The sequence below is a fragment of the Schistocerca piceifrons genome, chromosome 11 (genome assembly GCF_021461385.2).
Source record: "Schistocerca piceifrons isolate TAMUIC-IGC-003096 chromosome 11, iqSchPice1.1, whole genome shotgun sequence".
NCBI lineage: Eukaryota > Metazoa > Arthropoda > Insecta > Orthoptera > Acrididae > Schistocerca > Schistocerca piceifrons.
The window spans coordinates 170,968,634-170,994,288 of record NC_060148.1 but is presented as its reverse complement, the minus strand read 5'-3'; the positions used below and the strand labels follow the sequence as shown (position 1 = coordinate 170,994,288).

The 25,655-nt window shown below is 44.4% G+C and overlaps 1 protein-coding gene across 7 annotated transcripts in view; it reads left to right on the top strand.

Moving 5' to 3' along the window:
* LOC124719951 (zinc finger protein 708-like) overlaps positions 1-25,655 on the top strand; it is a 115,929-nt gene that overhangs the window by 33,332 nt on the left and 56,942 nt on the right. For all 7 annotated transcript variants that reach the window (XM_047245162.1, XM_047245161.1, XM_047245157.1 and 4 more), the window contains exon 4: positions 4,809-4,871. In XM_047245162.1, coding sequence (XP_047101118.1) covers positions 4,809-4,871 — 63 coding nt within the window. The remainder of the gene's footprint in view (positions 1-4,808; positions 4,872-25,655) is intronic.

The window sequence follows — 25,655 nt, the reverse complement described above, 5'->3', positions numbered from 1 at the left end:
TAACGTGTATCCACAGGACAAGTGTCCTGTAATTGAAGAAGTGTCATGGTGATCTCTCCATTGGCAAAAGATTCCGGAATAGTCCCCCATTCGGAGATCTGAGAGGGGACTGCCAAGGGGGAGGTTACCATGAGAAAAAGATTGAATAATCAACGAAAGGATAATGTTCTAAGTGTCTGGGCATGGAATGTCAGAAGCTTGAACGTGGTAGGGAAACTAGAAAATCTGAAAAGGGAAATGCAAAGGCTCCATCAAGATACAGTAGGTGTCAGTGAAGTGAAGTGGAAGGAAGACAAGGATTCCTGGTCAGATGAGTATCGGGTAATAGCAACAGCAGCAGAAAATGGTATAACAGATGTAAGATTCATTATGAATAGGACGGCAGGGCAGAGGGTGTGTTACTGTGAACAGTTCAGTGACCGGGTTGTTCTAATCAGAATCGACAGCAGACCAACACCGACAACGATAGTTCAGGTATACATGCCGACGTCGCAAGCTGAAGATGAACAGATAGAGAAAGTGTATGAGAATATTGAAAGGGTAATGCAGTATGTAAAGGGGGACGAAAATCTAATAGTCATGGGCATCTGGAACGCAGTTGTAGGGGAAGGAGTAGAAGAAAAGGTTACAGGAGAATATGGGCTTGGGACAAGGAATGAAAGAGGAGAAAGACTAATTGAGTTCTGTAACAAGTTTCAGCAAGTAATAGCGAATACCCTGTTCAAGAATCACAAGAGGAGGAGGTATACTTGGAAAAGGCCGGGAGATACGGGAAGATTTCAATTAGATTACATCATGGTCAAACAGAGATTCCGAAATCAGATACTGGATTGTAAGGCGTACCCAGGAGCAGGTATAGACTCAGATCACAATATAGTAGTGATGAAGAGTAGGCTGAAGTTCAAAACATTAGTCAGGAAGAATCAATACGCAAAGAAGTGGGATACGGAAGTACTAAGGAATGACGAGATACGTTTGAAGTTCTCTAACGCTATAGATACAGCAATAAGGAATAGCGCAGTAGGCAGTACAGTTGAAGAGGAATGGACATCTCTAAAAAGGGCCATCACAGAAGTTGGGAAGGAAAACATAGGTACAAAGAAGGTAGCTGCAAAGAAACCATGGGTAACAGAAGAAATACTTCAGTTGATTGATGAAAGGAGGAAGTACAAACATGTTCCGGGAAAATCAGGAATACAGAAATACAAGTCGCTGAGGAATGAAATAAATAGGAAGTGCAGGAAAGCTAAGACGAAATGGCTGCAGGAAAAATGTGAAGACATCGAAAAAGATATGATTGTCGGAAGGACAGACTCAGCATACAGGAAAGACAAAACAACCTTTGGTGACATTAAAAGCAACGGTGGTAACATTAAGAGCGCAACAGGAATTCCACTGTTTAAATGCAGAGGAGAGAGCAGATAGGTGGAAAGAATACATTGAAAGCCTCTATGCGGTGAAGTTTTGTCTGATGTGATAGAAGAAGAAACAGGAGTCGATTTAGAAGAGATAGGGGATCCAGTATTAGAATCGGAATTTAAAAGAACTTTGGAGGACTTACGGTCAAATAAGGCAGAAGGGATAGATAACATTCCATAAGAATTTCTAAAATCATTGGGGGAAGTGGCAACAAAACGACTATTCACGTTGGTGTGTAGAATATATGAGTCTGGCGATATAGCATCTGACTATCGGAAAAGCACCATCCACACAATTCCGAAGATGACAAGAGCTGACAAGTGCGAAAATTATCGAAGCTGCTTACAAGAATAATATACAGAAGAATGGAAAAGAAAATTGAGAATGCACTAGGTGATGATCAGTTAGGCTTTTGGAAAAGTAAAGGGACGAGAGAGGCAATTCTGACATTATGGCTAATAATGGAAGCAAGGCTAAAGAAAAATCAAGACACTTTCATAGGATTTGTCGACATGGAAAAAGCGTTCGACAATATAAAATGGTGCAAGCTGTTCGAGATTCTGAAAAAGTAGGGGTAAGCTATAGGGAGAGACGGGTCATATACAATATGTACAACAACCATGAGGGAATAATGAGAGTGGACGATCAAGAACAAAGTGCTCGTATTAAGAAGGGTGTAAGACAAGGCTGTAGCCTTTCGCCCCTACTCTTCAATCTGTACATCGAGGAAGCAATGATGGAAATAAAAGAAAGGTTCTGGAGTGGAATTAAAATACAAGGTGAAAGGATATCAGTGATACGATTCGCTGATGACATTGCTATCCTGAGTGAAAGTGAAGAAGAATTAAATGATCTGCTGAACGGAATGAACAGTCTAATGAGTACACAGTATGGTTTGAGAGTAAATCGGAGAAAGACGAAGGTAATGAGAAGTAGTAGAAATGAGAACAGCGAGAAACTTAACATCAGGATTGATGGTCACGAAGTCAATGAAGTTAAGGAATTCTGCTACCTAGGCAGTAAAATAACCAATGACGGACAGAGCAAGGAGGACATCAAAAGCAGACTCGCTATGGCAAGAAAGGCATTTCTGGCTAAGAGAAGTCTACTAATATCCAATACCGGCCTTAATTTGAGGAAGAAATTTCTGAGGATGTACGTCTGGAGTACAGCATTGTATGGTAGTGAAACATGGACTGTGGGAAAACCGGAACAGAAGAGAATCGAAGCATTTGAGATGTGGTGCTATAGACGAATGTTGAAAATTAGGTGGACTGATCAGGTAAGGAATGAGGAGGTTCTACGCAGAATCGGAGAGGAAAGGAATATGTGGAAAACACTGATAAGGAGAAGGGACAGGATGATAGGACATCTGCTAAGACATGAGGGAATGACTTCCATGGTACTAGAGGGAGCTGTAGAGGGCAAAAACTGTAGAGGAAGACAGAGATTGGAATACGTCAAGCAAATAATTGAGAACGTAGGTTGCAAGTGCTACTCTGAGATGAAGAGGTTAGCACAGGAAAGGAATTCGTGGCGGGCCACTTCAAACCAGTCAGTAGACTGATGACCAAAAAAGAAAAAAAAAAAAAAGAGACGAGGTCCAAAACAGTGGGCCACAATAGTAGAAAACTGTAGCAGACAGGGAGCATCTAAATTCCACTGTCATTCTCACTTAATACAGCCACATGACCACAGTAGTTGTACAGATCAACGGACTTGTCAGATGATTCTCTTCAAAAACTTTGTCTAATGCTAAACATGGTCACTCTTAAAACAGTGTTCAGGTTTACCAAATCATTGAATCCACTGTTGAACATGGGAATTGAATAGCAATAAGAAGCTTGTCTGGTTGCTAGACATTACCCCAACCCCTTCCAAAGCAACGCCACGAAGTATTAAGTCATGCAGCACAATCCAAATCAGGCAGTTGTTTGGATGGGAAAGCTCCTTGCATAATGTGACTTCCACAGAGAAGAACCGACAGCAGATACAGACAGCCAAGACCACACCAATGTTCCGTCTTTTGTTAACAGTTCTGCCTGCAACTATTAAATTGACATAACTTTTAAAGGGCTACCAGTCTCTTCAATCTGTTCATTTCGGCTGAATTGCAAATACTGTTTACGTACCCTGTGCGGCTGTACCGTGCCCCATGGTGCCACAAGCTCCAAGGAAAAGAAATGACATACACCAGGTGTGGGGCATGAATTCAAAGAGGAAGCCTGCCATGGCTCAGATAGTAATAATAATAAAATCATTGTTATCATTATTTGTACTAGTATATTAGTATTACTGTAGGCAGTTAATTAATACAAAGATCAATTAATAACATAATGTTGCTGTATTCTTTCTATCTCCTGCCCAGCATCTCTCTTCAAGCCATCCTCTTTCTGTACACCATGTTGTTTCATTATTGTATTGATATGCTTTTTCTTAAAGTTAAATGGTCTACTATGTGTCAGTAAGGTGATTTCCAATCAAATTCTTTGGCTGCTAATTATCTAACATTCTCAACAGATGTCGATATCAGTTTAATGAATTTCATTCTATTCTATCACTGTTTCATTTGTTCTCATTCCAGCACTTACTTCAACATTACAAGTTTTTCAGTCTTGATATGCTGGTGCTGCTCCATTAATAATCTTTCTAGAATTTTGTCTTCTTTTGAGATCAGCAAGTAAAACCCATATATAAAATCCAAAGAATAGGACTGTTTCAGCCTGTAGCTCATACTCTTTTTGTACTGTTAGAAACATGCTTGCCCCACCAAAAGGCGCTAATGATGTTAGAAAAGTAGTAAGTAGTGTGCCAAGGTAGGGTGTGTGTTTTTTAAATAATTTTATCACAAATAAGCATTTACTGAAGTGAAAGGTTTTGATTTAACTGTTCTAGACATTTTATGATTCTGATCGTAATAGTAGTATGAGTGATGTGCCACTTGACAGTCCAGTTCCTCCTTCCCAACACAGTTGATGTACGCTGTATTGTGTCATTTGATATGAACAACATTGATTTCATTGTTTTAGGTAGTAGCTGTGTCATTTTATTTGATTACACTACCATTATATGCATATGAAGATAATGAAGTTAGAAAATATGACTGAAAACAATAGCATAGGGAGAAGGCTTAAGTTGAAGGTCATAATGGATTTTCAAAGGTGTCGTCATTAATTAGTCTTAAAATTTTTTCTGCCTCCCATTGAAATATACCATGGTGAACTTGTCACTCAGAATTTTGAACTCAAAAGAGAACACTTAACCAGAAATACTATTTAGTTATTAAAAAGTATGACAATTGGGCTTTATATATGTGATACATTTTATATAATATGGGAGGACTGTGACTGCTTAAGTGTATTTATTACAGTTTGTTATTTTTACCACAGGCCCAAGTTTACCCACACAACATGAATATAAAAGAAGAGTTGGAGGAGGGTGTGAATAAAGAGGTAATTATAGAATTTATATGACCACATGGAATTAATCATCGCTGAGTTGTTGTGAAAAAATGAGATGGTTATCAATTGTGTGTGTATTCACTTTAGCAGTCCTGTGTTTACTTTAAATTACAGTATTATAGCATGACACAGGTTGGAAACGAGGAAACAGGTAAAATAGAACATTTTGTTATAGTATACCCATATGGATTTAAACATTGCCTTTGAGCAGGTGTAGTAATTTAGCTTATGAGTTCATAGAATTGCTTCTTTACATTATAAGCACAAATAAGAATTACGTAAGATTGCATTGATGAAGTTATATTAAAATTCGTACCAAGTCCCAAGACTCAAGCTATGATTTCCTGTTGTAATGAGTAGTTCCCTTAATGGTTCCATGTATGTGAACGCCAGCATTGTATGTTTTTATTTGCCATGTGATACTGCTGTGACAATTACATTCAAGGAAAACCTACACAAAGTTGTGCAGAAAAAACAGGTGATCCTAACCTACTGAGTAGAGACACTGCAGGTGTTATGGACAGGCAGTCTTGTGAAGTACTATTGAGCAGTTTTCTGAAAAGTCACAGGAAATATGTGCAAGACTACAGACATATCTAGTTGGTGTAAAAATCTTCTTGAATGATTTTGTGACTCTGTATGATGGCTCTTGAAAAAAATAAATTCATCTGCAAGAATGGAAATGGATCCCAAAATTACTGGCCATGTGAAACATTTTAGTGTGCTTATTCACAGTGCTACTGTAATGTAGTCAGCCTGTAAAATGGGACCATAGTTCTGAAGTAGTATTTGGGGGGAAAGCTAGCTAAGTTGATGAGCCTTTCAATGACTCAGCACTTCTGCCGTGCAGTTAGTCGTTACCTTATGCCTTAAATTACATGCAAGCAGTAAGATACATTAGAACTGAATGGTACAAATGGATAGGTGTGATGTACCTGCCATTACCACATTGTAAACTATACAAGTACCTTTCCTCGTGATGGTGTCAGTCATAGCTAACACACACAACCTGTGGAATGAAAATGAATCTTCCCATAACTGCCTACCTATTTGTCGCAACAAGTATTTTAAGTATAGTTATATGTTGGCAATATAAAAATATTATTGAGTCGAAGAATCCTACTTTCACTACTGTTTGGGGGTTTCATTTATTGCACAAATTTCATCCATATTCATTCTTGCCCTTCGTCTCCCCTCCACTCTTCTGATGCTACCGTCCCAGAGGTGTATCATTTCTCTCTTCAGTCTACATTCCATGGCTTGCTAAATATTTCGAGGGTTTCTGCTCAAGGTTTCAGCCAGCTTTGGTCCAAGAGTATTTTGAACATGACAACTTTCTTGGAGGGCATTACATTCAGGAACTACAAATACATCAAGAATTTACTACTCAACAGTTTGATGGTAGTATGGTCTTTACATTTTATTCAGTCTGATTTCTGTTTCTCCGCAGTGACTCTCCACACAGCGTGCACATGTTATGTCCATTCCAGCACTACTATTCAAGAATTAACTATAAAACACACAGAGAAAGCAATATATCTAACTTGCTATTGTTATGATGTTTCACCAGTGGAGGCTAATGCATTACTGTGCTGTGTAGCTGTTCATTCAAAAGAATTAAGCTGTGTAACAGACCACATATACACTTTAAAGTTACTAAAATATGGGATTGCACCTTTTGACTAGAACAACATGGAAGGAATGTAATCAAGAAATAGAGAGGGGGAGGGGGAGGAGGAGAGCGAGAGGAGTGCTACATATGTAACTTGATTCTGAAAAAGCCCAATTAAATTACGGTATTCTTAGCAGTTGAATAAAATACAGGCTTAATCTTTGTTTCAAGTAACGGAAATGTAATGCGTACATGCTAATTGGTTTTGATTGCTATGGGTGTTGTTTCAGCCAGAATTTGGCTGCTCAATAATGCTACATTCGAGGAGCAGAGATTTTTGACTAAACAAGGTCATGAAAGTTAGCCCGAAGTAAAGTTACATATTTTTGGTTAAAGATAAATGGAAGGAGTAACTATCACTGCAAAATAAATTTTTATTCATATCTAATCTCTACATGTCAAATATGCTTGTGTTGTCCATTGTTTTGGACATGTCCAAGGGGACAGACAGTATTTTGATCCTGCAACCACAATGACTCAGGGGACAAAGTAGAGACATGGGTTATCTGTCGGCATCAATTTACATAAATGGGGAGTGTTGTTAGACACTGTAAAGGACAATACTACTACTTCAATAGCAGCAGGTGAGTTTCTCACACTTGTAACTTCGCAGCTGCGAGAGGCAGTTAGGTTGAGATGACGACTTCGACATGGTGCTACTTGCACGTTGATAGCTTTCTTTTTTATTGTAGTCATAGCTCCTTTCAATTCTGACATCTTAACTGAGCAACTGTCACAGCCTATACCCACACAGTTCTCCAGGGTCAGAGAAAGGCTTTCCATTCTCCTTAGAATTGTAGTACCTATACTTCACCAGTAATGCTACGCTCATCATCTTAACACACTTGAGGTTCATCTTCCACTACAATCCTTGTCTTTATTGATATCAATGAAACTCAAAGAATCTTTCGTGTAATTTGCCATCACCATCAACATATCTTGCAGCTAAATTCAGTTGGGCAGTGTGTGCTATGTCCATAGCCTCACCGAAGAGTATCCTGTTATAATGATAATCTTTGATTTCCTCCAGTAATCTCGATAACATCACTGTTTCACAGCATGAATTAAGTTCCTTACACATTGTTTTACATATGTAAGTGGCATTCGCTTAAGTGGTCTCAAGGTGATGGTTTAGTTGCAAGTCTCCAGTGTCAATTCTAAATCTTACAAGAGCTCTAAAGTTTCCCATGTTACTCACTATACTTTCACGATCATTATCGTTTTCTAATAGACTTCCATCATCTGTATGACCACGCAGGGGAATATTTTGATTTCCATGAAATATGATTGTTTTTATTATAGGTACAAGATGGTCTCTGTTTTCTCTAATTGATTTATGACATCAGGTTTGCATTCCTAGTGTAGTGGTTTAATTTTGCATCTGTTGGTGCTTTAATGTGGTACTTGAGCTGAGAGTGAGTCTCGAGGTCACCATATTTATCAGTAAGTTTGGCAAACTTTGTTTGTGGTTCAGTCACAATTTTCTTGGTGATAATGGATTTCTTTCCTCCAGCCATTTTATTATTCACAAAAAGTGAACAGTTAGTGCAGAGAAGTCCCTTTTTAACTTGTGAGAACACAAGCTGTGGATGGATACTGTTTAAAATAATTATCTTGCACTTGCTTACGTTCAACTCGCCCTTCATTGTTGTGCTCAGAAGTAGGAAAGACAACTTTTTCCAGGTTTCATTGGAGCTGTGAGAAGCTTGTGTTTTATATCATCAGTAATATACGGATTGTAATACATCCTATTAAATGCCAATATCTGTGTGTTTAAAGGAATCGGTTGATGAACTTCGTTGTGGAAGTTTCGACGAAATGCTGGTTTGTGCCTTTACATCTGGTGGTGTTTTTTGTGGCTGAATGGTGACCAGAATCATCAGATGTGTCTTTTTTTTTCTTTATTACATACCAATCCATTTTATTATATTGTTATGATGTAGGTAAATTACATGCAAATTATTCACGAATAAACACTTTATTCGCACTGAAAATTGCAACACTGGTACACTTAGCACTGAAACACACTCAGTCACGCTCCCCATATTTCTAATATCACTAAGCACAATACTGACTGAAGTCCATGGTAATAGCCAATATTGCAGTTGCTCACTTTTAATCACTTCGAAGTTATGGCGAAGATGGTAGCTTTCAAACTGACTACCTGCTTCTCATATGTGGCTCGGTTGTTTTGAGAACATTCACTGCCAGAATGTCAAATGTACTTTTGGCCACTTCTAAGTCACACTGGTGATGTTGCCCTCTGAGCTAGGTTTTCAACAGATGCTTGTCTGTCACATGGTAGTGGCAGCTACAGCAGGGTTAAGATTAATGAAATAATTAGTAAATGAGGGCAAGGCTCTCACATTACCACAAACAAGGAAAAGCTAAATGCAGATAGAGAAAAGCTTACAATATTGGTTTCCACACAGAAAGACAGAGTAAAAGGAAATTAACACAAATATATTTATGCACCTGCTAATATTGCTACTGCAGAAGTGCTGTATTTGTTCTGCACACATTGTACCACTCAGTTAGCTTTTTTCACACACGTGCCATGAGAACCTTTCAGTTGAGTGGCCCAAAAACAAAATTTCTTATGCCACTGCTTTTATAGGGATACATTTGAGATACTGGATATTGTGGATGCAGAGAAAGTCCACCCATCAGATAGGAGATTTCACAAAAATCATGGAAGAACAAATACGGATGTAACAAGAGGGAAATTGCTGTAAACTTCACTTTGGTGGCTTGCATGGATATTCACTGACAGCTGTAATAGTACCAAGAGTGTGACTGCATAATTACACCACTTGACTGAGAAAAGTGGTGGAGAGTAAACCAGCTGTGAATTTGTACTCTACTGCACATAAAACAAGTGGTCACTGCTTTTTACATCAAAGGCTATTCCTTGTGCCTGTTCATTATAGTGGAAAATTTATCATTAGTTTTGAGGTACTAGCACAAATACCATAGGTGTCCAAAGGGCATATATGTGAATTGTTCTCTGTGACTTCTGAAGGATTGTTAGTGGTGCAAGCCAAACGATTATATTCATTTTTATTTGTAAAAATTTAGGACAAATTCACAATTACATTCAATTGTAAGATAATTAAATTTGTAACTGACATAGCATCCATAATTCACATCACTACCGTGACTGTGACACTGGAGAGAAGCAGAAAGTTGTCATGATATATGTTTTATATTTTGTATAATAATATGGCATTGATTTTCAGAAGGAAAGAAGTTTTATTTAAATAAAATTAGTGGACTTCTTGGCTTCAGCTGGGTATGCATTTACTCCAGTTCTAACCTCCTCGACCGCCATTACATTTCACTCCATTCTCTGTCCATGTCCCACCCCTCCGCCCCGGGGGCCTTTTAGGGTGATTCATTGGCTGAAAAGGTCAAGGTGGTGGTACACTGATGTGATGTGAAATCGTAGATCTCTTCCCCCCCCCCCACCCCACCCCCACCCCCCCCACCCCCCCCACCCCCATCCCACCCCTCTCCCTGTGGTGCTTAGTGTCTGGAATTTGGGCACATGTTTGCATTGCAGCACTAACCTCATCTGTAGAGACTGTGGATGAGTGTCGCCTGCAAATGCTCAGTGTGCCTCTCTCCACATCTGTGTTGACTGTGGAGAGCACCACACTCCCTGCTCACCAGATTACACTGTTCTCTAGAGAGTGAAGAAGGTACAAGAGTACAAGACTCAGGACAAACCTACTGACAAAGAGGCCGAAAGGAAGTACAAGCATTTGCCCCCAGCATGTACACAATGTCATATGCTACAGCTACAAAGACATTTCCCCTTTGCTGATGGTACTCTGGCCTGTTACTCTTTCTGTAGTGGGCCCCTCAGGGCCACTGAACCATCCTTGCACCCCTGTTGGTTTGGGGGATCCCCTTTTGCTGCTTTTTCCACACCTGCTTTGGGATCGATAGCTTCCCATACACCAGGGACATTTGTCCCCACCTCCCAGCCTGAGATGAATAAGCTTCTTCTGGCTTCTCTTGCAAGTAAGAGGTCCTTGGGGTCATTTCCTTCGCTGGGTTGTACTGGTCTACAACTGGACACCAGCAAGTGCTAAAGGAACTACAAACTGTTGGTCACACAGCTTCATGATCATCATCTTTACCTGAAACTGATTCAGAGAAGTCCTTGGCATAATCAAAATCCTGTAAGGAGAGAAGACAAGAAAAATGTTTTAAGGAGGAGGATGACCTTCCAGTGGTCCCCCATACTAGCAGATCCACCTGTTCAACTCCTGTGGCCAAGGCAGAGATTCCAGCAACCCCTGAGGCCCTAGTTTGAACCACACAATGGTACCCAGAAAGGAGTTCACACATATGTTCTGGATACTCTGTATATCAAACTTTTGCCTCTTGATACAACTTTGGAGGCTGTGGTTGTTCAGGTAAGTGCATTCGGCATAGTACGATCTGCAGTGTTTACCTCCCTCCTGATGATAAAGTATCTCATGAGATATTGTTTGCATTGATTTCTCAGCCCCCCCCCCCCCCCCCCCGGCCCCCATATTCTCTAATCTTGGGCAATTTCAATACATATAACCCTTTGTGAGCTTTAACCATGATCACTGGCCATCATAAGGACCTCGGAGTCTGACTGGCACAACTTGATTTGCCTCTTAAATACTAATACCCCCTCACGTTTTTGGCATGGCACACCGAGTGTTCTTGGTCATTAACCTTTTCATATACAGCGCTTGGCTTCTCCCATCCATCCACTGGGGAGTTCATGACGACCTGTGTAGGTAGGGACCATTCCACAATCTTCCTGTCCCTCCCCCAGCATAACTGCCCTGGATGCATGACCAGATGGGGTCTCAACATTGCTGACTTAAGTGCTTTTGCCTTTGCTGTCGGCCTTGACTCCCCGCCGCATGGAGGCATCAACAAGGCAGCCCAGAATATAATTACAGCCATTCATTTGGCAAGTGATTTAGCAATCCTCTGTTCTTTGGGCCTGCTCTGACGAGAGATTACCTTGGCGGTCATCAGAGAGTGCAGAGGCCATTAGTGATAGTAGGCAGGCTCTCCAGTACCATAAGTGGCACCAATTGGTGGAGCATCTTATTTACTTTAAGTGGCTTCATGCCCAGTTCTGCCACCTGATGAAATAATAAAAAGAAGAATGCTGGGAGCAGCATGTTTCAACCATCAGACCACGTACCTCCTCTCTTCATGTTATCAAGCAGTGGGTAGAGCAAAAGCAATTATCTTTTACTACATGCCACCTGGAGCTGTATAAAGCTCCATTCATTGAGTGGGGATTCATCAGTGTCCTAGTCCTCTGTGCTGATACAGCACCAGGGCCAGGTCACATCCACAACCAAATGATCAAGCACCTATCAGTGGATTGTCAGCATCATATCCTTGCCATCTGTAACTGGATCTGGAGCGAGGGCCAGTTCCCATCGTAACAATTAGAAAGTATCGTTGTCACAGTGCTGAAATTGGGTAAGCTCCTTTAGAGATGAGCAGTTATCACCCAGTAAGTGTCACCAATGTTCTCCGTAAATTGCTTGAATGCGAAGTGAGCTGGCAGCTGTGTGGCTCCTTGAGTCTCGGGGTCTTCTGGCTGCATCCCAGTGTGGTTTTCACCAAGGCTGTTCCACTACAGACAATCTGGTTTGCCTGCAGTCTGCCAGCCAATCAGCTTTTTCCCAATGTCAAGGCATTATAGCCATCTTCTTTGACTAGCAAAAGATGTATGACAGCTGGAGGTGATGCTATATCCTTGCTGCCTTACACAAGTGGGGTCTGTGGGATCCACACCCAATTTTTATGTAGAATTTCCTGTCACAGTGTATGTTCTGGCTTCTAGTTGGTGCTTCCCGCAGAACTCCACATATCCAAGAGAATGAAGTCCTGCAGGGCTCTGTACTGAGTGTCCTTGTCTTTCTACAAGCCATCAGTGGTCACCTCCAGCTGTGAGGTCATCAGTATCACCAACCTTACATGCTGACTATTTGGGCCTCTTACTATTGCTCCTCTAGTGTGGGTGTCATTGAATGTAGACTGCAAGGCACCATATGAAAGATGCTGTCATGGGCACTGACCCATGGATTTTGGTTTTCAGGTGCCAAGACCTATGTCATGGTTTTCTGTCAACATGGTATGGTTCATCCACAACCAGAACTTTATCTTCCTGACAAACTACTCAATGTGGCAGGAACTTACTGCTTTTTAGGACTGGTCTTTGTTTCTTAGTTGACATGAGTTCCCAGTATTTTTCAGTGTAAGTGAAAGTGCTTGCTGCACCTCAGTACACTTTATCACGCGAGTAACACCAGCAGGGGTGCATAGTGCACTACCCTTCTGCAGCTTTACAAAGCCATGATACAACCCTGTATTGGTTATGGGAGTCTGGTATATGGTTCGGCATCATCCTCAGCATTGTGGATACAGGATCTGATGCACCACTGTGGTGTTTGATTTGCAACAGGAGCCTTTTGAACTAGTCCTGTGGACAGCTTATGTATGGAGGCTGGGGTCCATTCATTGTGTATCAAGAGCCAACAGCAGCTTCTCAGTTATGCTACCTTTCCAAACATGGAAACCCATCTTCCATAATGGCGGCCTGGATAAGGGATTTTGATCACATTCCACACTGTCCCTCACCTCTGAACTCCAGTTACTTCTTCCTCCACCTCTCCTCTGGGCCCACTCATGTACACCTATGTGGGGAACCCATTGGTCACAGCTTTGTTTTCCCCCCAGGGGGTCCACAACTCTTTTGTGGACACGTGCGTAGCGAGCACGGAACCCCGAGCTAATGTGGCCCTCCTTCCTTTCCGGGCTGCATACCTTCCCTTTCCTTTCCGCATCCCTCCCCGTCCCCCATCTTCGCCCCCCCCCCCTCACCTCTGGCTCTTTCCTTCCCTTTCTCCCCCTCTGGGAGTATGGTTTGTGCCTACGTCCGGAGACGGACGCTCGAAACTGTTCCAAATTCCTTGTTTTATAAACTTGCAAGTCCTCGTCCATCCTCTGTCCTTCTCTTTTCCTTCCCTCTTCTCCTTGCCCTTTTCTCCGCTGCGGCGTTTGAGACCCCCTCTTCTTTCCTTTCCCTTTCTCTTTTTTCCTCCCTGTGCGTGTCTGAAGGCCGACCCACGCACTTCCATGTGTAGCTGGTGATGGGGTAACGCGTAATTCCCCGCCCCGGGTAGACAGGTAGGACACGTACGTACCTCCTGGTAACGGCCAGGCCCAGGGAGGGGTGATTACCCGAGCTGATACCTTCCGAAAGTGCCGATTGGTCCCTCCGTCCGTTTGTCGGGAGGTGTGACCTGAGGTGTGAACAATCACCTAAGGCGGGTGTGCCCTCGGTGAGGGCCCCCACAAGGGAGGAGCGCGCCATCGGAGACGCCGGTAATCATGGGGGATTCTTCCGCAATGGTTTCCTCACCTTCCACTATGTCTGCTCACAAACGTAAGTTCACTGAGTCTCAGCCACAGACAGTTCTTCCATCGTTGCCACAGTTCCTTGTTGTTTCTCGGTCTGACGAAGGTCACGACTTTTCCACGGTAAACCCTTTCATTATTCAGAAAGGTGTTGACGCAATTGCGGGTCCTGTAAAGTCTTGTTCCAGATTACGGAATGGCACCCTGTTGTTAGAAACACACAGTGCCCTCCAGGCTCAAAAATTGCTGCGTACTTCTCTGCTCCACACCTTCCCTGTCCGGGTGGAACCGCACCGTACCTTAAATTCCTCGCGTGGAGTCGTTTATACACGCTCCCTCGATGGATTGTCTGACGAAGAAATTCAGCACTACCTGTCTGACCAGGGCGTAACAGCTGTTCATAGAGTTATGAAAAGGGTTGACACGAACATCATTCCAACCCACACTGTCTTCTTGCCATTTGACAAAGTTCAACTCCCATCGAAAATCAAAGCAGGCTATGAGATAATTTCTGTTCGCCCTTACGTCCCAAACTCTACGCGTTGCTATCGGTGTCAGCGGTTCAATCACACCAGCCAGTCCTGTTCCAATCCGGCCAAATGTGTTACGTATGGCAAGGATGCCCATGAGGGTGCTTGTCCACCTCCATCCCCTCGCTGCATCAACTGTATGGGTGACCACGCTGCTTCCTCTCGAGATTGCCCCGTTTTTAAGGATGAAAACCTCATCCAGGAAATAAGAGTGAAGGAAAAGGTGTTGACCTTTGCTGCTCAAAAATTATTCGCCAGTCGACAGCCCACCATGCCTCAGACAGGAAAATACAGCACTGTCCTTGCTTCTCCTCGGCCAATAAAGGAGGCTGCCACGCAGACTTGCGACCTCACCTTTAGTACTACGGTAGTCAGATCGGCCAGCGCAAAGATCGCCCGTTCAACCTCACCACTTTTGCCTGCCCACTCTATGGCTCACCCTTCGTCGGGTTCTGCTAAATCTCGAGCCCAAAAGTCAGACGCCAAGTCTTCAAAAAAAGAGCATTCTCGTGAAGAGTTTTTACGTACCGCAACTTCCCAACCATCGGTTCCTCCTTCATCTAAACATCATACTTCCAAGAAGGCTACAAAGAAAGCCAGTTCCTCTCCTTCTCCGCCAAGGCATGTCCCATCTACAGCACCACCTGGCAGAAATCGCCCTCGGCCGTCTTCTGTGTCTCCGAGGCGCACTGCTGGTGGCCGGTCAACCGGCCGATCGCTGGTGGCAGGAGCTGCTCCTGACCAAACTATGGATCAGGATCTTCTGCCTTCGACTGAATGCCATTCCATGCTGTCGGTCGCAAGCTCTGAGCAGTCGTTGTGTTGACAGCACCCTTGGTCACGTTCCTCCATTTTCTGTTCACCCTATGTCCATTATCCACTGGAATATCCGCGGCATTCGAGCCAATCGGGATGAATTGTCGATCCTCTTACGATCCTACTCGCCGGTCATCTTTTGTCTTCAGGAAACAAAGCTGCGTCCCCATGACCGCTTTGTTCTCCCTCACTTTCAGTCAGTGCGATATGACCTCCCCTCTGTTGAAGGCACTCCAGCCCATGGAGGACTCATGATTCTGCTCCATGATACTCTCCATTATCACCCAATCCCCTTAAACAGTTCCTTCCAAGCTGTCGCCGTCCGTCTTTCCCTTTCCGGATACACGTTCTCTCTTTGTACGGTATACATTCCATCATCCACACCAATGGCACGAGCTGATCTCCTTCATCTTCTTGATCAGCTTCCACCCCCCTATTTGCTGGTTGGGGATTTCAATGCCCATCACCCGCTTTGGGGATCTCCGCATCCTTGTCCACGTGGCTCACTATTGCTAGACTTCTTCCACCAAGCGGATCTAGTCTGCCTCAACACTGGGGTCCCCACATTTTTGTCTGCCTCCACGACAAATTTATCTCATTTGGACCTTGCGGTCGGTACTGTTCCGCTAGCTCGGCGCTTCGAATGGTTCGCCCTTGATGATACCCACTCGAGTGACCACTTTCCATGTGTTCTTAGACTGCAGCCTCAACTGCCATATATGCGCTCGCGACGCTGGAAGTTTGCCCAAGCCGATTGGACACTTTTTTCGTCTCTAGCGACATTCGATGACCGTCGCTTTCCCAGCGTCGACGATGAGGTCACACATTTTACCGACGTTATTCTCACAGCTGCGGAACGTTCAATACCACGCACTTCCGAATTGCCCCGGCGCCCTCCAGTTCCTTGGTGGAACGAGGCATGCCGTGACGCAATACGTGAGCGGCGACGTGCTCTTCGCATTTTCCGTCACCATCCAACTTTGGCCAACTGTATCCGATATAAGCAGCTCCGTGCGCGATGCCGTCGCGTCATCCGCGATAGCAAGAAGGCGAGCTGGAAATTCTTTATTAGCTCATTTAACACCTTCACTCCCTCCTCGGAAGTTTGGAGTCGGCTTCGACGGTTCTCAGGCGCGCCTAGTTTCTCGCCGGTCTCTGGGCTCACTGTCGCGCATGATACCTTAGTGGACCCCGTCGCAATTTCCAACTCATTGGGTCAGCACTTTGCTGAGATTTCGAGCTCTTCAAATTACCCGCCAGCGTTTCTCCTGAAGAAACGTGCAGCGGAAGTGCGACATCTTGCTTTCTCCTCTCAAAATCACGAAAGCTACAATACTGTTTTCTCCATGCGGGAACTCCAACATGCCCTCTCTTCTTCTCGCTCCTCCGCCCCAGGACCGGATGGTATCCATGTCCAAATGTTGCTGCATTTATCAACCCATAGTCTGCGTTACCTCCTTTGCCTTTATAATAGAATTTGGACCGACAGTACCTTTCCCAGGCAATGGCGGGAAGCTATTGTCGTTCCCGTTCCGAAACCTGGAAAGGACAAACATCTCCCCTCTAGCTATCGCCCCATTTCTCTCACGAGTAGTGTCTGTAAGGTTTTGGAGCGTATGGTGAATTACCGTTTAGCTTGGTGGCTGGAATCCCGCAGTCTTTTAACACCAGCCCAATGCGGATTCCGAAAGCATCGTTCTGCAGTTGACCATCTTGTTGCTCTCTCCACGTATATCATGAACAATTTTCTCCGGAAACGCCAAACGGTAGCAATATTTTTTGATCTGGAGAGAGCATACGATACCTGTTGGAGGACAGGCATCCTCCGCACACTGTTCTCTTGGGGCTTTCGAGGCCGGCTGCCCCTTTTTCTTTGCGAATTTATGGCAGAGCGCGCATTTAGGGTGCGGGTGAACACTACTCTCTCCCGTACTTTCTCCCAAGAAAACGGGGTACCCCAGGGCTCCGTGCTGAGTGTTGTACTGTTCGCCGTCGCCATTAATCCAATTATGGATTGTCTCCTTCCTGATGTCTCGGGCTCCCTCTTTGTGGACGATTTTGCGATCTACTACAGCTCTCAACGGACCAGCCTTCTTGAAAGACGTCTTCAAGGATGTCTCGATCGCCTCCACTCGTGGAGCATCGAAACCGGCTTCCGTTTCTCACCTAGTAAGACCGTTTGTGTTAATTTTTGGCGACGTAAGGAGTTTCTTCCGCCCTCCTTACATCTAGGTCCTGTCAACCTTCCGTTTTCCGACGTCGCTAAATTCTTGGGTCTTATGTTTGACAGAAAACTGTGCTGGTCCTCCCACGTTTCCTATCTTTCGGCTCGCTGTCTGCGTTCCCTTAACACCCTTTGTGTCCTGAATGGTACCTCCTGGGGAGCGGACCGAGTGGTCCTTCTCCGCCTCTATCGCGCCTTAGTGCGCTCGAAATTGGATTATGGAAGCATAGTCTACTCCTCTGCTCGGCCGTCTATTCTTCGGCGTCTCGACTCTATCCACCACCGTGGATTACGTTTAGTGTCTGGAGCTTTTTACACCAGCCCTGTGGAAAGCGTTTATGCTGCGACTGCTGAACCTCCGCTGTCCAATCGGCGGGCAGTCCTTCTGAGTCGTTATGCTAGCCATCTGTCTTCCATGCCTGCTAATCCAGCCCATGACCTTTTTTTCGACGCCTCCTTTGATGTAGGGTATGCAGGCCGCTCCTCCTCCCTACTACCCCCGGGAGTCCGCTTCCGTCAACTGCTCCATTCTCTTTCCTTCCGCTTTCCTAAAACCACCTTGACAACCTGGGGTACAGCACCGCCTTGGCTCCGTCCCCGGATCGACTTGCTCCGAGACCTATGTCAATTTCCCAAGGATGGTACGCCTCCACTTGTTTATCGTAGGGCATTTGCTGCTCTATGTGCACAAATGACGGACGTCACATTTATTTACACCGACGGCTCGAAAACATCGTTAGGTGTAGGGAGTGCCTATATTGTTGGCGACACCCCAAATCACTTCCGGCTTCCTGACCAGTGTTCAGTTTATACTGCGGAGCTTTACGCTGTTCTCCAGGCTGTCCACTACATCCGCCGCCATCAGCGGATACAGTACGTAATCTGCTCAGATTCTCTCAGCTCTCTCCTAAGTCTCCAAGCTCTTTACCCTGTGAACCCTCTGGTCCACCGGATTCAGGACTCTGCGCCTGCTCCACCTGGGGGGTGTCTCGGTGGCGTTCGTCTGGCTCCCGGGACACGCTGGTATCTGTGGGAATGAGGCGGCCGATATAGCGGCCAAGGCTGCAGTCTCTCTTCCTCGGCCAGCTATTCAGTCACTTCCCATTACCGATCTACGGAGTGGTTTATGTCGCCAAGTTGCTCATTTATGGCATGCGCATTGGTCAACACTTCCTCATAATAAATTGCGGGAAGTGAAAGCCCTTCCTTGCGCTTGGACCTCTTCCTCCCGAACGCGTCGTCGGGAGGAGGTAATTTTAGCTAGACTCCGGATAGGGCACTGTCTTTTTATCCATCGACATCTTTTAAGTGGCGATCCTCCCTCACTCTGTTCCCACTGCTCTCAGCTGTGGACGGTCAGACACCTTTTAATTGAGTGCCCCTATTTTAATCCATTACGCTCCCGTCTACAGCTATCGCCTGATCTATCGTCGATTGTAGCAGATGACACGCGCTCAGCCGACCGCGTTCTCCAGTTTATTAGTAACAGTGAAATGACGTCAGTCATTTGAAGCTTTTTTTGGGGCAACCAACCCCTTTCTATAGTGGATTTTTAAGCATTCCTTCTGCCTTTAGTTTCTCAAATTTTATGACTTTGTTCCCATTGCTGCTGGTTTTAAATTTCGTTTTTTCCTGTTTCCTACGTCACGGGCTGGGCGCTAATGACCATAGAAGTTTTGCGCCCTAAAACCACAAAAAAAAAAACAGCTTTGTTTTGACCCATCATGAGGTCCAAAAGACATGGACCCTCCTGAGGCCCTCTGCCACCAATTTTTCTCCATCCTTGGTACATCCTGGAGTTCAGCAGTAGTCTATACTGTTTGCTTAATGGTTGCTGATCACATAGGCTTTGCTTACACTGTCATGGGTCCTACTGAATTGTCTTCCCTGCTGGAAGCTGTAGAGTTTGTAGCCATCTCTCATGCTCTTGAGTATATGCTTTCCTCCACTGGTGGGTCCTTCATCTGCAGCAACCCCTTGACCAGTTTTAAAGCTTTCAAGCAGTATTACCCTCAGCATACCTTGGTCATTGCTAACCAGTATTCCCAGTATGCCCTTCAGCACTGTGGATGCTCAGTGATGATTGTTTGGACTCTGGATCACATTGGGATCCCTAGGGACAAAGTTACTGATAGCTTGCCCAAACGGGCTACCGGTAAACTGGCTCTGGTAATCAGTATTCTGGAAACAGACATCTGATCAGTATCACACCGTCAAGTTTTAGGAACCTGAAATGTGGAATGAATCACTGTGACTTCAAACAACCTGTGATAAGGAGACTATGAATCTATGGAGGTCCTCCATGCAGGCCCCTCACAAGCATTCTACCATACTCTGCCAGCTCCACATGAGCTGTATCTGGTGGTCTCACAGTCATCTCCTCCAGTACCACACCACTGTCGTCATTCCGGTTCAACAGTGGTCTACATTTTGCTGTACTGTCCAACCTAGCCTCCCTGTGGCATAATCTTAATCTCCCTGACTTACTACCCCTGATGCCTCAGTGGCTGACTTAGTTTTATATAATAAATTCATGAGGAGGGCTTTTACCACTCTCTTCAAGGGAGGGCAACTTAACCTTATCGGCACATTCAGGGGTTGGCAGAACACTCTGTTGCCCCCTCTGCCCAGACCAGGCTGTGGCTGGCTAGACTTGGTTGACCAGCCCGGTTCTCACCCTACCTGCTCTTTTACTCTTCTTCCCCCCTCTCCCATTAATCTTTCGTCTCTGTACTTCTCTTGCCCTGTCTATGTTGCTAGTCTTTCCGAGGCAGTTTCTGAGTGGAGTACCTCTGGTAAGTGGTGGGGACTGGGGGATATATGTCCCCTCATTGCTTTCTGCTCTCTGGTGCTTCTGGCTGCTCCCTAAATGGGGCACCTTGGCCTGCCTTTCGTCCTCTGTCTCCTGTTTTTCTTTTTGTCCCTTATATCAGTTTCATAGACATCGGGTTTTTCTTCCTCTGGATTGTGTGTGGTAGGCTTTCTCTTACAACAGTCATGTAGACCTGCCTACCTGTTTGAGAAAGAAGGGATGTATCACCCAGTAGTTTGGTGCCTTTAATCGTTCAATCAGCCAACCACCTCTGTCCATCTGCCACCCCTCTCTGTCCATCTGTTTCTGCCACCCCTCTCTCTCTCTGTCTGTTTTTCTTCTGTTCCTTTCTCCACATCATCCTGCCCACCTCCATAGGAGGTTGCTGTTTCTTACCTTCTTAGTATTTTAGTCTAGATCTGATGGATCTGAGCATAATGTAAGTTTTCACACAAGCACTGTATTGTGCAGGAAGTGTAGTAAGAATGTCATGACACAAATATGGGGTATTAAAGCTAAATTTCCATGGATGGTGAACAATTGTAACCTATGATACCAGCAATTTTCAAAAATGTTTGTGGTCTTCCAGTTGACTCTAGTTAGCTGTGTTATTTGTAGTTTATTACCAATAGTATTTTAACAGCACTTGTAACAAGCATATCTTTACAAACCATTACCTTTGCATTAATTTTTTTTAATGATTGTATGTAATGAATGCCTTAAGTACGTATTTGGTGCCAACAGAGCAAGGAGGACTTCCTTCTACATCTACATAACTACTCTACAATTAACATTTAAGTGCTTGGCAGAGGGTTCATCGAACCACAATCATACTATCTCTCTACCATTCCACTCCCGAACAGCGCACAGGAAAAACAAACACCTAAACCTTTCTGTTCGAGCTCTGATTTCTCTTTTTATTTTGATGATCATTCCTCCCTATATAGGTTGGGCTCAACAAAATATTTTCGCATTCGGAAGAGAAAGTTGGTGACAGGAATTTCGTAAATAGAATGACTTCCATCCCAACTCACGTATCATATCTGCCACACTCTCTCCCCTATTATGTGATAATACAAAATGAGCTGCCCTTTTTTGCAGCCTTTCGATGTCCTCCGTCAATCCCACCTGGTAAGGATCCCACACCGTGCAGCAATAGTCTAACAGAGGACGAATGAGTGTAGTGCAAGCTGTCTCTTTAGTGGACTTGTAGCATCTTCTAAGTGCCCTGCCAATGAAACGCAACCTTTGGCTCGTCTTCCCCACAATCTTATCTATGTGGTCTTTCCAACAGAAGTTGTTCGTGATGTTGACACCCAGGTACTTAGTTGAATTGACAGCCTTGAGAATTGTACTGTTTATCGAGTAATCGAATTCCAACGGATTTCTTTTGTAACTCATGTGGATCACCTCACACTTTTCGTTATTTAGCGTCAACTGCCAACTGCCACACCATACAGCAATCTTTCCTAAATCGCTTTACAACTGATACTGGTCTTCGGATGACCTTACTAGATGGTAAATTACAGCATCATCTGCGAACAAGCTAAGAGAACTGCTCAGATTGTCACCCAGGTCATTTATATAGATCAGGAACAGCAGAGGTCCCAGGACGCATCCCTGGGGAACACCTGATATCACTTCAGTTTTACTCGACGATTTGCCGTCTATTACTACGAACTGCGACCTTCCTGACACGAAATCACGATTCCAGTCGCACAACTGAGGTGATACCCCATAGGCCTGCAGCTTGATTAGAAGTCGCTTGTGAGGAACGGTGTCAAAAGCTTTCCGGAAATCCAGAAGTACGGAATCAACCTGAGATCCCCTGTCAATAGCGGCCATTACTTCGTGCGAATAAAGAGCTAGCTACGTTGCAGAAGAACGATGTTTTCTGAAACCATGCTGATCACGTATCAATAGATTGTTCCCTTCGAGGTGATTCATAATGTTTGAATACAGTATATGCTCCAAAACCCTACTGCAAACCGACGTCAATGATGTAGGTCTGTAGTTCGATGGATTACTCCTACTACCCTTCTTAAACACTGGTGTGACCTGTGCAGTTTTCCAATCTGTAGGTACAGAACTATCAGTGAGCGAGCGGTTGTATATGATTGCTAAGTAGGGAGCTATTGTATCAGCGTAATCTGAAAGGAACCCAATCGGTATACAATCTGGACCTGAAGACTTGCCCGAATCAAGCGATTTGAGTTGATTCGCAACCCCTAAGGTATCTACTTATAAGAAACTCATGCTAGCAGCTGTTTGTGTTTCAAATTCTGGAATATTCCATTCGCCTTCCCTGGTGAAGGAATTTCGGAAAACTGTGTTCATTAACTCCGCTTTAGCGGCACAGTCGTCAGTAACAGTACCATCGGCACTGCGCAGCGAAGGTATTGACTGCGTCTTGCCACTTGTGTACTTTACATACGACCAGAATTTCTTCGGATTTTCTACCAAATTTCGAGACAATGTTTCGTTGTGGAACCTATTAAAGGCATCTCACATTGAAGTCAGTGCCAAATTTCGCGCGTCTGTAAATTTTAGCCAATCTTCGGGATTTCGCATTCTTCTGAACTTCGCATGCTTTCTCTGTTGCCTCTGCAACAGCATTCAGACCTGTTTTGTGTACCATGGGGGATCAGTTCCATCTCTTACCAATTTATGAGGTATGAATCTCTGTTGCTGTTGCTACTATATTTTTGAATTTGAGCCACATCTCGTCTACATTTGCGTAGTCAGTTCGGAAGGAATGGAGATTGTCTCTTAGGAAGGCTTCTAGTGACACTTTATCCGCTTTTTTAAATAAAATTATTTTGCGTTTGTTTCTGGTGGATTTGGAAGAAACGGTATTGAGCCTAGCTACAACGACCTTGTGATCACTAATCCCTGTATCAGTCATGATGCTCTCTATTAGCTCTGAATTGTTTGTGGCTAAGAGGCCAAGTGTGTTTTCGCAACCATTTACAATTCGCGTGGGTTCGTGGACTAACTGCTCAAAATAATTTTCAGAGAAAGCATTTAGGACAATCTCAGAAGATGTTTTCTGCCTACCACTGGTTTTGAACAAGTATTTTTGCCAACATATCAAGGGAAGGTTGAAGTCCCCACCAACTATAGCCATATGAGTGGGGTAGTTATTTGTCACGAGACTCAAATTTTCTCTGAACTGTTCAGCAACTATATCATTGGAGTCTGGAGGTTGGTAGAAGGAGCCAATTATTAACTTAGTTCAGCTGTTAAGTATAACCTCCACCCATAGCAATTCACATGGAGTGTCTACTTCGACTTCACTACAAGATAAACCACTACTGACAGACACAAACACTCCACCACCAATTCTGCCTAATCGTATCTTTCCTGAACACCGTCTGAGACTTCGTAAAAATTTCTGCCGAACTTATTTCAGCCTTTAGCCAGCTTTCTGCACCTATAAAGATTTCAGCTTCTGTGCTTTCTATTAGCGCTTGTAGCTCAGGGACTTTCCCAGCACAACAACAACAATTTACAACTACGATTCTGACTGTTCCTTGATCCAAGCATGTCCTGTATTTGCCATGCACCCTTTGAGATTGCAGCCCACCCCGTACTTTCCCCGAGGCCTTCTAACCTAAAAAACCGCCCAGCCACACAGCCTCCACTACCGGTGTAGCTGTCAGCTGAGTGTAGTGAACTCCTGACCTATTCAGCGGAACCCGAAACCCCACCACCCTATGGCGCAAGTCAAGGAATCTGCAGCCAACATGGTCACAAAACCGTCTGAGCCTCTGATTCAGACCCTCCACCCGGCTCTGCACCAAAGGTCCGCAGTCGGTTCTGTCAACGGTGCTGCAGATGGTGAGCTCTGCCTTCATCTCGTAAGCAAGACTGGCAGCCTTCACCAAATAGATAGCCGCTGGAATCCAGAGAGAATTTCCGCAGATCCAAAGCGACACACGTCATTAGTGCCAACATGTGCCACCACCTGCAGCTGGCTGCACCCTGTGCTCTTCATGGCGTCCGGAAGGACCCTTTCCACATCAGGAATGACTCCATCCGGAATGCACACGGAGTGCACACTGGATTTCTTCCCCTCCTTAGCCGCCATATCCCTAAGGGGCCCCATTACGCGCCTAACATTGGAGCTCCCAACTACCAATAAACTCACCCTCTGCGATTGCCTGGACCTTGAAGGCCGAGAATCATCCTCTGAAACAGGGCAGGCAGCTGCATCTGGCTCAGCCAGAGCCAGTGCCTGAAACCTGTTTGTCAGACACACCGGGGAGGCTTTCTGATCAGCCTCCGGGGACATCTTTCGCTGCCTGCCACGCCTTGGAACAACCTCCCAATCAACCACAGGCGAGGGCTCAGTCCCACTGCAGGCAGCAACCGGGGCAACCACAGCGGCAGACCGATCTGGGGACAGACGGGACGAGGTTGACATCCCCGTGATACCTAAGTCCGGCTCCCCACAAGGGTGCCCATTGGCAACAGCCTCAAGCTGCGCGACCGTAGTCAGCGCCGCTTGCAGCAGTGAGTGAAGGGATGCCAACTCAGCCCTCATCCGAACACAGCAATCACAGTCCCTGTCCATTCTAATTGATGTTGAACAACAGTTACTGAAACACGAGTCTGTGCCTAGATAACACGCAAAGACACAACAAAGAAACACGCAAAGAATATATGAACTAACCTGTACAAATGCCTAACGACTGCGCTACAATTTGCCTGAATTTATGATTACAGTAACTAAAACTCGAAATAACACCTCCTACACGAAACTTACATGTAATATAAGTAAGAATCTACGAAGTAAATACTAAACCGCGATACTACAACTCTCAAATACTATAATACGCCCGAAATTTATGAATTAAACAATGCAAGTATCCAAAAACATGCAAAGAAATTAAGAATTAAACTATGTAACAAATAAGTAAGCTAAGAGTATACGACTTGCTGCTGGCAGCTGCTTATCCAACGGCGACAGGGAGAAGAAATTGTTAATCTTGTTACATGCCTCTGTGTCACAGTGCTATAACAGATGATGTGGAACTATGATATGTGATTGGTATTTTGTAGAGTTCCCAGTCATTATTCACTGTTGTATTTACATCATTACTGACATCCTGCTTTCGCTGTATGTAATTCTGTATGATTTTCATCCAGTACAAATGATATAAATTTTAATTGTTTCCTAAAGAGCAGGCACTGAAAATACATGGTGTAAATAGCATTAAATTTGGTAAATTTTGCTGATAATGTGTGGAATGCCATATTCATTTGATTAATGAACAAAAGTCCTCTT